Source organism: Coregonus lavaretus (genome assembly GCF_964263955.1).
Source record: "Coregonus lavaretus genome assembly, chromosome: 2".
Lineage (NCBI taxonomy): Eukaryota > Metazoa > Chordata > Actinopteri > Salmoniformes > Salmonidae > Coregonus > Coregonus lavaretus.
In genome coordinates this window covers 3,599,793-3,610,860 of record NC_139989.1, presented here as the reverse complement: position 1 = coordinate 3,610,860, position 11,068 = coordinate 3,599,793, and the positions used below count along the sequence as shown (strand labels likewise).

Genomic DNA, 11,068 nt, shown 5'->3' with positions numbered 1-11,068 from the left:
ACGTGCACTTGCAAGATTTCGCTCACACACCATATCTGCGCATCTCAATATCTGGGGTGCTGCTCGAAGCAACGTCATTTGCTAAACCTACCTTTAATGTGTAAGAACACCCACTGTCTTTAAAAATGAATAGGTATCATTGTGGCTGTTGAAATCAACTCGGTCAGAAGAGACAAGTGGTTTAACTTAAAGCGGGAGTGAATACTTCTGAACTAATCCACTTTACTTCCTTCAAGATAAATTGGAAACCCACCATAGCGCAACACCTCACTAATGTCACAGACGGGAGCCTTAGCTCTCCAGTTGATAGGTTATAAACAATTGATCTTTGACCTTTGAAGAAACAATAACTTGGCGTTGGACCCAAATAGTTTGCCCTATAGCCTATATGTTGGACAGTTAGGCTATAATAAGCTTAATGTTTGCTTATTTCATTGAACATGGTATTAGCCCGCCCAACTACCTCATCCCTATATTGTTATTTATTTTGCTCATTTGCACCCCAGTATCTCTATTTGCACATATAATCTCTTGCACATCTATCATTCCAGTGTTAATACTAATTGTAATTATTTTGCACTATAGCCTATTTATTGCCTTACCTCCATAACTTGCTACATTTGCACACACTGTATATATATTTTCTGTTGTATTTTTTGACTTTATGTTTTGTTTTACCCCATATGTAACTCTGTGTTATTGTTTTTATCGCACTGCTTTGCTTTATCTTGGCCAGGTCGCAGTTGTAAATGAGAACTTGTTCTCAACTGGCTTACCTGGTTAAATAAAGGTGAAATAAATAAATAAATAAAAATTGTTGATAGACAGTAGGCCTACCATGTCTTGATGCACATTGGTAAAAGTTCAATGGAAAAGGTTACCCCCTCTGTTGACGTCAGAAGTCTGAGGGAGAAAGAAAGTTACCCTGCTGCACTGTAAACAGGAGGAAAGGCAAGCGTGCCTGACTACATTATCCCAGCGACGGAGGAGGGGTTATATTTTTAGACCTCGCTCTTAATACAAAATATACCAGCGGAGAGGTGCAGCCTTTTGAAAGGGTTAAATGGAGCGACTATAGGGTTCCGGTGCTTTCCGACACAATAGTGTCGCGCGGTCTGGGATAGGCAATGAAATTACTTTTGTGTCGGGAGGGAGACGACAAGAAATACTGCACCTTGTTGGATTGACAACACTGTTGGGCAGGTAGGCTAATTGAGTTGCATATCTAGGCTACATTCAGTTAAATATGTTTAGGCATGTGCTGTTGCGAACAACGTTGACTGTGGCCACTGGCCAGTCTGTCATTTCCGCGACATTTCAGTAAACAGTTCCTAATGTAGCCCGCGACATTTCAGTAAGCAGTTCCTAATGTAGCCCAGCCTACAGTTTTTGTAAGGAAGTAGCCCATATGATTAGCTTGCAGCAAACCACGAATTCTGATAGGTTATGCTATTTCCCATTACACGTGACATGTTGTCTGTAGTTAACGACAGGGTTAAGTATAGAGTCAACTGGTAACCGCTAATCTTTACGCATGTAACGATACTTTGTATCAACTTTCAAGACGGTGACATTGTATCTAGGGGTTAAGGCAGACAATCGTCTGCTACAGCATTCAGAGAGGCTACATTCGATTGGTAGTCGAAAAAACATAAAGTCTTCATGTATTAACTATTCACTGGGCTAACTCAGAAATAAATCCACGGGCTTCATTTTCTAGGAAATTTTAACAATTGAGGAAGGAAAGGCATTTACTACACTTGCCATTCCCTTGGCTCGCGAATGCCACAGCTGATGTGACATTTGATACGCACCAGTCTTCACCGACTGGCTGGCAGACAGACCATTCTGTCGCCCCGCTGTCTAGCCCAAATCGGTAGCAGTGACCTCTGCGTAAAGGCGCATTGGAGACCCCCGAGAAACGAGTCACTCCCGTCTCCCGCTCGAATCAGTCGGTAAGGATTTTCAATGACAGCCAATGCCACAGAGCTAATACGGAAGCACCCTACAAGTTCCTCCCCCCTTGCATCCCTAATTTGCAAGACATCTCTCATAGAGAGAAATAGTAATGGTGGCTTTTTGTAGGCACAAACTCCGCCATGGTTCATTGGACAAAGCCATTAGCCGCGAGTAGTAGCAGCACCCCCTGAACTGCACTGGGCCTTTACTAGTCCTGTATTAGTGGACCTATATAGCAGTCTGTAGCGCAGGCAAAATTATTTCAGTCAGTATTCAGCCATGATTACTACAAGTTTAGATAGCTGGCTAGACTAACTCCCAATCTAAAAATTATTCACCAGTCGCAGCCACACATTTATCTCTATCTATCTGCATCGCCATGAGAATAGGACACGCACACACACCTACTCATTCTCCTTCACCCCTCATCTCCATCCCTTCCTGATGGCTCGTTCCCCACAGGAGACTGAACACTTTCCAGGCTGACTGGCTGTCCGTCATGAAGAAACGAGCCAATAAGGCGTTGGAGCCAGATGAGCCTCTGTGCTGCTGTGAGTATGTGGACCGTCAGGGGGGGCGGAACCATGTGGCAGCCTGCTGCTGTGACTGTGAGGACCTGGATGATGCCTGTGACAGGTGAGGGAGTGGCTTACCCATCTACGGCCAGTTACCTTCACACTTTTAGCTAATGGTTCTTCATCCAGTTTGGCATCACATCAGAAAGTGAATGTCTGCTTCTCTCCCTCAGATGGCTGAAGAAAGAGCCCCAGAAGGCTGACTCACTGTCCCATCTGGTTACTGTGATGACCGACCGCCTCCGTGTTCCCTGGTTCTGGGGCGGAGCCCGGCGTGTCGACCTATCTGTGCTCCCCCCGCTGCTCCTACTTCCTGTCCTCCTACACATCGCAGCCCTTCACTTCCTGTTGGGTATGGTTGTTCTGACAGCTCTACCGGTCCTGGTTCTATGGTACTACTACGTCACCCACCGCAAGAAGGGTCGGACCCTGTTCTTCCTCAGCCTGGCGCTGTTCTCCCTGGGCTACATGTACTACCTCTTCCTCACCGAGGTCTTCCCCAGGGGGGGTGTAGGGCTGACCCAGCTGGGCACAGTGACCCTGGGGGTGGGCCTCACTCTGGCCGCACTCGTCCACACCAAGAGAGAGCCCGGCTACGTACGGCCACACCCGGCTGACATCCACAGCACAGTGACCTATCACAGCCCTCCACCGGACAGAGACCCTGGCCATAACGTGGTCGGGCAGGAAGTAGTGCTAGCCAATCGGGGTAGTGGGTCGGAGCAGCAGGGCCAGGGGGTAGAGCAGATGGATAGTGGGCGGAGCAGGAACTGGTGCTCTGTGTGCAGGGTTATGCGGCCCCCCAGGGCGGGACACTGCAGGATCTGTGGCGTCTGTGTCCTGAGGCTGGACCACCACTGTGTCTGGTGGGTCCCATTAAAACACCTCTGTCATTTAGTACACAACCATGTCAAAGCAATGTCTCAGCAGTGTCAGGGCAGACCTATGAAGCAATTATCAGTGACATTCTCTTGTCTCTGTCATCAGCCATAGGCCTGTGTGTCTGAGAAACTCACTTAACTCACTGATCTGTAACACACACACAATCGTGCAAAAAATAATAATCTTCAAACACTTATTTAGATGTGTGTGTTTGGTGTAATCATGGGTTCTAAGTACATCTTACATTCTAGTCATTTAGCAGCAGATGCTCATCCAAATTACAATCAGAGCTGTACTGTGTGTGGTGGAACCCCATGATCTTAAGTACAGTGTATTGGCTGTCTGTGTCTGTGTGTGTGTGTGTGTGTGTGTGTGTGTGTGTGTGTGTGTCGTGTCCGTCATGTCACCACTGTGGTAGGATAAACAGCTGTGTGGGACAGTCCAATCACCGCAGCTTCCTGTTGACACTCCTCCTCTTCCTGTTGACCTCTCTGTATGGGATCAGTCTGGTGCTGCGCAGCGTGTGTCCTCAACAGAACATTCTCACCGCTCTGCTCTACTGCCCAGGCGTCTACGACCAGTATAGGTAACACATACACACACACACACACACTATTAGGCATTAGAGGCTAAAATGAGCCTGTGAAATGAGGCGGTGTAGATCAAAATACCCACTGGCACCTGGGTCGTAACTAGGGTTTGAGTTTTAGTGAGTTCCGGATAGGGGGGATTTTTTGAAAGCTGAAACTCATTAACTGCATTTCTATACAATTTAAACAACTTTAAAATGCTATTTGGAGAACCGCAAAAACAAGCCAAAATGACCCCATCCATTATCACCTTGGCTGCTGTAGGTTCATTCACCTCAGTTGAACATAACGATTAAACCATTGTTTGTGATTCCAATCATTCACAAAGAGGCAGGCCCCAATAGAACAGTCAGATCAATAATATAAGCGTTCTGAGCTTTGATCAACGCTTGGAGCAATATTTAGATGTTGACCTGTAATAGATTTTCTTTATTGTGTTATTTACAGTACCAGTCAAAAGTTTGGACACACCTACTAATTGAAGGGTTTTTCTTTATTTTTACTATTTTCTACATTGTAGAATAATAGTGAAGACATCAAAACTATGAAATAACACATGGAATCATGTAGTAACCAAAATAGTTTTTTTTTGAGATTCTTCAAATAGCCACCCTTTGCCTTGATGACAGCTTTGCACACTCTAGGTATTCTCTCAGCCAGCTTCATGAGGTAGTCACCTGGAATGCATTTCAATTAACAGGTATGCCTTGTTAAAAGTTCATTTGTGGAATTTATTTCCTTCTTAATGCGTTTGAGCCAATCAGTTGTGTTGTGACAAGGTAGGGGTGGTATACAGAAGATAGCCCTATTTGGTAAAATACCAAGTCCATATTATGGCAAGAACAGCTCAAATAAGCAAAGAGAAATGACAGTCCATCATTACTTTTAAGACATGAAGGTCAGTCAATCCGGAACATTTCAAGAACTTTTAAAGTTTCTTCAAGTGCAGTCGCAAAAACCATCAAGCGCTATGATGAAACTGGCTCTCATGAGGACCGCCACAGGAAAGGAAGACCCAGAGTTTCCTCTGCTGCAGAGGATAAGTTCATTAGAGTTAACTGCACCTCAGATTGCAGCCCAAATAAATGCTTCGCAGAGTTCAAGTAACAGACAAATCTCAACATCAACTATTCAGAGGAGACTGCGTGAATCAGGCCTTCATGATCAAATTGCTGCAAAGAAACCACTACTAAAGGACACCAATAAGAAGAAGAGACTTGCTTGGGCCAAGAAACACGAGCAATGGACATTAGACTAGTGAAAATCTGTCCTTTCTGTCTTTGTGAGACGCAGAGTAGGTGAACGGATGATCTCCGCATTTGTGGTTCCCACCGTGATGCATGGAGGAGGAGGTGTGATGGTGCTTTGCTGATGACAATGTCTGTGATTTATTTAGAATTCAAGGCACACTTAACCAGCATGGCTACCACAGCATTCTGCAGCGATACACCATCCCATCTGGTTTGCGCTTAGTGGGATTAGCATTTCTTTTTCAAAAGGACAATGACCCAAAACACACCTCCAGGCTGTGTAAGGGCTATTTGACCAAGGAGAGTGATGGAGTGCTGCATCAGATGACCTGGCCTCCACAATCACCTGACCTCAACCCAATTGAGATGGTTTGGGATGAGTTGGACCGCAGAGTGAAGGAAACGCAGCCAACAAGTGCTCAGCATATGTGGGAACGCCTTCAAGACTGTTGGAAAAGCATTCCTCATGAAGTTGGTTGAGAGAATGCCAAGAGTGTGCAAAGCTGTCATCAAGGCAAAGGGTGGCTACTTTTAAGAATCTCAAATAAAAAATATATTTTGATTTATTTAACACTTTTTTGGTTACTACATGATTCTATATGTGTTATTTCATAGTTTTGATGTCTTCACTATTATTCTACAATGTAGAAAATAGTAAAAATAAAGAAAAACCCTTGAATGAGTAGGTGTGTCCAAACTTTTGACTGGTACTGTATGTGTGTGTGTGTGTATATATATATATATATATATATATAGTTATATATATATATATATATAGTTGAAGTCAGAAGTTTACATACACTTAGGTTGTAGTCATTAAAACTCGTTTTTCAACCACTCCACACATTTCTTGTTAACAAACTATAGTTTTGGCAAGTCGGTTAGGACATCTACTTTGTGCATGACACAAGTAATTTTTCCAACAATTATTTACAGACAGATTATTTCACTTATAATTCACTGTATCACAATTCCAGTGGGTCAGAAGTTTACATACACTAAGTTGACTGTGCCTTTTAAACAGCTTGGAAAATTCCGGAAAATGATGTAATGGCTTTAGAAGCTTCTGATAGGCTAATTGACATCATTTGAGTCAATTGGAGGTGTACCTGTGGATGTATTTCAAGGCCTACCTTCAAACTCAGTGCCTCTGCTTGACATCATGGGAAAATCAAAAGAAATCAGCCATGATCTCAGAAAAAAAATCTGGTTCATCCTTAGGAGCAATTTCCAAATGCCTGAAGGTACCACGTTCATCTGTGAACGGACCTTGTGAAGAGGCTGGAGGAAACCGGTACAAAAGTATCTATATCCACAGTAAAACGAGTCCTATATCGACATAACCTGAAAGGCCGCTCAGCAAGGAAGAAGCCACAGCTCCAAAACCGCCATAAAAAAAACAGACTACGGTTTGCAACTGCACATGGGGACAAAGATCTTACTTTTTGGAGAAATGTCCTCTGGTCTGATGAAACAAAAATAGAACTGTTTGGCCATAATGACCATCGTTATGTTTGGAGGAAAAAGGGGAAGGCTTGCAAGCCGAAGAACACCATCCCAACCGTGAAGCACGGGGGTGGCAGCATCATGCTGTGGGGGTGCTTTGCTGCAGGAGGGACTGGTGCACTTCACAAAATAGATGGCATCATGAGGAAGGAAAATTATGTGGATATATTGAAGCAACATCTTAAGACATCAGTCTAGAAGTTAAAGCTTGGTCGCAAATGGGTCTCCCAAATGGACAATGACCCAAAGCATACTTCCAAAGTTGTGGCAAAATGGCTTAAGGACAACAAAGTCAAGGTATTGGAGTGGCCATCAAAAAGCCCTGACCTCAATCCTATAGAACATTTGTTGGGAGAACTGAAAAAGCGTGTGCGAGCAAGGAGGCCTACAAACCTGACTCAGTTACACCAGCTCTGTCAGGAGGAATGGGCCAAAATTCACCCAACTTATTGTGGGAAGCTTGTGGAAGGCTACCCAAAACGTTTGACCCAAGTTAAACAATTTAAAGGCAATGCTACCAAATACTAATTGAGTGTATGTAAACTTCTGACCCACTGGGAATGTGATGAAAGAAATAAAAGCTGAAATAAATAATTCTCTCTACTATTATTCTGACATTTCACATTCTTAAAATAAAGTGGTGATCCTAACTGACCTAAGACAGGGAATTCTTACTAGGATTAAATGTCAGGAATTGTGAAAGACTGAGTTGAAATTTATTTGGCTAAGGTGTATGTAAACTTTCGACTATATATATATATATATATATATATATACACACACACCCTGGTAACTCTATAAGGAAACAAGTGGTTTTTAATTGCATCAAAGCAGTCTTTTCTTTATCTGGGACACTTAAAGCTGTGATGTTTTGGAATAATTGGGTATTTATAGGTTGTAGGTTGATGTAGGTTGATTTCAGTTTCTATAAGAAACGTCATATCTCCCCCTACCAGGCCTACTACTTTATCAACCACTGACCCAGATTTACAGAGCAGTTACTGTGGCTCAGCTGTTTTTGTTGTGTAAGGGTGAATGTGTATGTGTGTGTGTGTGTGTGTGTGTGTGTTTGCTGATAATGTGTGTTTTGATGTGATATGTGTGTGTATTGTAACTGCCATTTTGTCTACCACTCAGCACTGTAACAAATGTTATGTTGCTCAGATTTGTATGTGTGTATAGCCTCTTCCCTCCCCCATGGGTGTTTGCAGATCTGTAGAAACCAGATAGGTGTAATCTGTGTATTAAAGCTCCTCTTAGCCCATTGTTAACACACATCTGGTTTCCAAAAATAGGGGGTTTGGCCTAGGGGCCAGAGATTGTTTTCAGGAATGTATGAGTCATGTCCTCCTTTCAGTGTGTGTGTGTGTGTGTGTGTTCCAGCTCAGCGTTGTGTTTCACCTGTGCGTGGTACAGCTGCATAGTGACGGGTGGCCTGCTACACCTGCTGGTCCTGCAGCTCATCAACGTCAGCTACAACGTGACAGAGCGAGAGGTGCGCACCGCCCTCCGAGACAAGACCACCCACAGTCTCTACTGGGGCCTCGTCGTCGACACAGGAGTCTACTCACATGGTTTCCGTGGCAACTGGGCAGAGTTCCTGACCATGGGAGAAGGCCCGGATGCCCACTGGCCCAGGCTCACTGACCTGGTGTAGCTGACCATTGGAGAAGGCCCGGATGCCCCCTGGCCCAGCTGACCTTGGGAGAAGGCCCGGATGCCCCATTGTCCAGCTGACCTTGGGAGAAGGCCCGGAAGCCCCCTTGTCCAGCTGACCTTGGGAGAAGGCCCGGAAGCCCCTTGGCCCAGCCTCACTTACCTGAGGTGCGTTCAACAAGGAAAATAGTTTGCGAACATTGGCTAACGTTAGCTAACATATTCCATTTGTTTTGTGTTAAAAACAATCAAGTGGCCATGTAGCTAAGTCATTTTCAGTTTGAATAATGTCGCTAAAAAGCCACAGTAATCCTTACAAAAAGTAGCTGGTTGAAGTTTCACCGTAACATTTTGGAATGTTTATTCAAATCGTTCAACTGAAATTGTTGCTCTGGCAACATGTTCATCGCAAACAGAAGCCTTGTTGATCTCTCCTCTTGTGTAGCTGACCTGCTCAACATCATCATCGCATCGTTAGAAGTGATTGATCAATTGGACGATCCAGGTAGAAGTTGCCCACAGATCTAGGGTCATCTTACCCTCATACAATCTGACTTTAACCGTTAGGGGGAAGAACGTAAAACTGACCTTAGATCACACTAGGGGGGCAACTTCACCCTGCTCCGTGATATGGACAAGAGTTGGAGGATGTGGTGCTGCTGTACTGTCTTTCACCACCAGATGGTAGCATATCTCCACACCTCGGACTGTTCAGACTGCCATCTCCCTCTCTCCCATTTATTGTCTTCTGCCTTGTCTGTCTGTCTGTCTGTCTGTCATCTCCCTACCTATTCTGTCTGTCTGTCCTCTCCCCTGTCTGTATGTCTGTCTGTCTGTCTGTCCTCTCCCCAACCTGTCTGTCCTCTCCCCTTTCTGTCTGTCCTCTCCCCTGTCTGTCTGTCTGTCTGTCTGTCTGTCTGTCTTCTCCCCAACCTGTCTGTCCTCTCCCCTTTCTGTCTGTCCTCTCCCCTTTCTGTCTGTCCTCTCCTTCCCTATTCTGTCTGGGACTGGGAGGGAGGCCGAGCCAGTCTGAAATCAGCAAGCCTTTGTTAAGGTGTAACAGTGTTCGGTTCTGTTGTGAAGTAGCACCCACTACAATACCGTCCCTGAGCTGAACCATAGCCTACAATAACACACAACCACTTCTGTTAACTTTACTGACTGACAGCCTCAATCTCACCATCTCTACCTCTCTCTCCCTGACCTTTTCTCCCATTCAAGTGCTGCAATTGCTCTGTGCACATTTCATCCATCTATCTCTCCATCGATCTGTCTCACGCTCCCTCTCTATCTTCATTCTCCTCCCACAATCTCTTTCCAGGGTCCTTCTAACATCCTGTCTCTCCCTCCTCAGTTGAGGTGCCTTTCTTTGATGGGAGGTGACCAAACCACGTGACCAAAATAAAACTAGGCCCTAGACGTTCCTTTCAACACTGATTAACACTCCTCTCGAGAAAGGAACAGCTGTTGTCAATATGTTATTTTTATGTGTAACTGTTCCTGTGAGCTTCAGAAGGAAACAGGTATTTATCAAACAGCATCGTGTTGATACATCTCTGTAGACTGAGGCTGGTCAGGATCATTAGTGTTGTTGCATTAAACATGACATTTTAGTAATTTAGCAGACGCTCTTATCCAGAGCGACTGACAGTAGTGAGTGCATACATTTTAATGCTTTTTTCATACTGGTCCCCCGTGGGAATCGAACCCACAACCCTGGCGCCATGCTCTACCAACTGAGCTACACAGGACTTAAGAGAATACAACAACAAAAGCACAGAGACTGGCAAAACAACTTGGACAGTGAGACTTGTTTATTGTGATATGAATAACATAATGCTTTTTACTTTTTATGGCTTCAAGCTCCTGTCAAACTGCATCAAACTGTGTGACTTAAAAAATACACAATATTCAATAACCTGAATTTTAACTGCAGTTTTAAATGAGTCATTGCTGTTACAAAAAGGTTTCTAAAATGTCTTCATTAAACGTTATATCCACCTTTCTCAGGTTATTAAGGTAGACCAACAGCTGGTATGTGTGTGCTTGTTACAGCAGCAACTTAAGCATCTGTTTTGGGTCCTATCCACTGGTTTCTCCTGTATGTGAGGATTCTCTTTGCCTGCCTGCCTGTCTGTCTGTCTGTCTGTCTGTCTGTCTGTCTGTCTGTCTGTCTGTCTGTCTGTCTGTCTGTCTGTCTGTCTGTCTGTCTGTCTGTGTCTGTCTGTTTGAGTGTACCGTACACATGTGTGTGTCTACTGTACGTGTGTGTGTGTCCTGTGGGTCACAGAGGGCCTTGTTTCCAGGGACAGTCCAGAGGAGAAGAGCGGAAGTCAGGGAGGACCTCTGCCACTCTGCGTCTCAGCTGCTCCCTCCTGGTCTCCCTCTCTCTCTCCTCACGCAGCCACCCTGGATACCGTCTCCAGGCCTGGAAACAGCTCCGCACCACCCGCCTGGGACAGGGACGGAGAGGACAGAAACCAAGAGGGACAGACAGACATGCACACACAGGACAGAGAGGGGACAGAGGGAAGCAAACAGAACAACTTAGAAAGACCTAACAACAACAACAACAACAAGCGATTATACAGTCAGGTCCTACACATGGAGCATGTCTGCATCTGACACAGCAGGATCAGGTGGCTTTGAC

At 44.8% G+C, this 11,068-nt stretch overlaps 2 protein-coding genes across 3 annotated transcripts in view; one reads left to right on the top strand and one right to left on the bottom strand.

The window, feature by feature from the left end:
- Positions 1–932: 932 nt before the first annotated feature.
- On the top strand, positions 933–10,704 carry LOC311105637 (palmitoyltransferase ZDHHC23-B-like). Of its 2 annotated transcripts, none has more exons than XM_084147842.1 (5): positions 933–1,203; positions 2,422–2,595; positions 2,708–3,400; positions 3,835–4,002; positions 8,146–10,703. In XM_084147842.1, the coding sequence occupies exons 2-5, from the start codon at positions 2,459–2,461 to the stop codon at positions 8,417–8,419; spliced, it is 1,272 nt and encodes a 423-aa protein (XP_084003968.1). In that variant the 5' UTR covers positions 933–1,203; positions 2,422–2,458; the 3' UTR covers positions 8,420–10,703. The 2 variants fall into 2 exon arrangements, with proteins under 2 accessions (XP_084003968.1, XP_084003969.1); XM_084147843.1 differs by having other exon boundaries at positions 944–1,203; positions 3,922–4,002; positions 8,146–10,704.
- The window catches only part of LOC311105628 (coiled-coil domain-containing protein 191-like), a gene marked incomplete at both ends in the record, with an annotated part of 34,192 nt that continues 33,826 nt past the window's right edge, over positions 10,703–11,068 (bottom strand). The window contains one exon of the mRNA XM_084147830.1: positions 10,703–10,871. Within this exon, the coding sequence (XP_084003956.1) occupies positions 10,703–10,871 (169 nt within the window). The remainder of the gene's footprint in view (positions 10,872–11,068) is intronic.

What these genes read in the sequence shown, in the direction of transcription:
- LOC311105637 (XM_084147842.1), top strand. Translation starts at nt 2,459, where the DNA reads ATGAAGAAACGAGCCAATAAGGCGTTGGAGCCAGATGAGCCTCTGTGC. An exon ending in CTGGATGATGCCTGTGACAG is followed by an intron (nt 2,596 to 2,707) that starts GTGAGGGAGTGG and finishes TCTCTCCCTCAG; the next exon opens with ATGGCTGAAGAAAGAGCCCC. An exon ending in GGCGTCTACGACCAGTATAG is followed by an intron (nt 4,003 to 8,145) that starts GTAACACATACA and finishes TGTGTGTTCCAG; the next exon opens with CTCAGCGTTGTGTTTCACCT.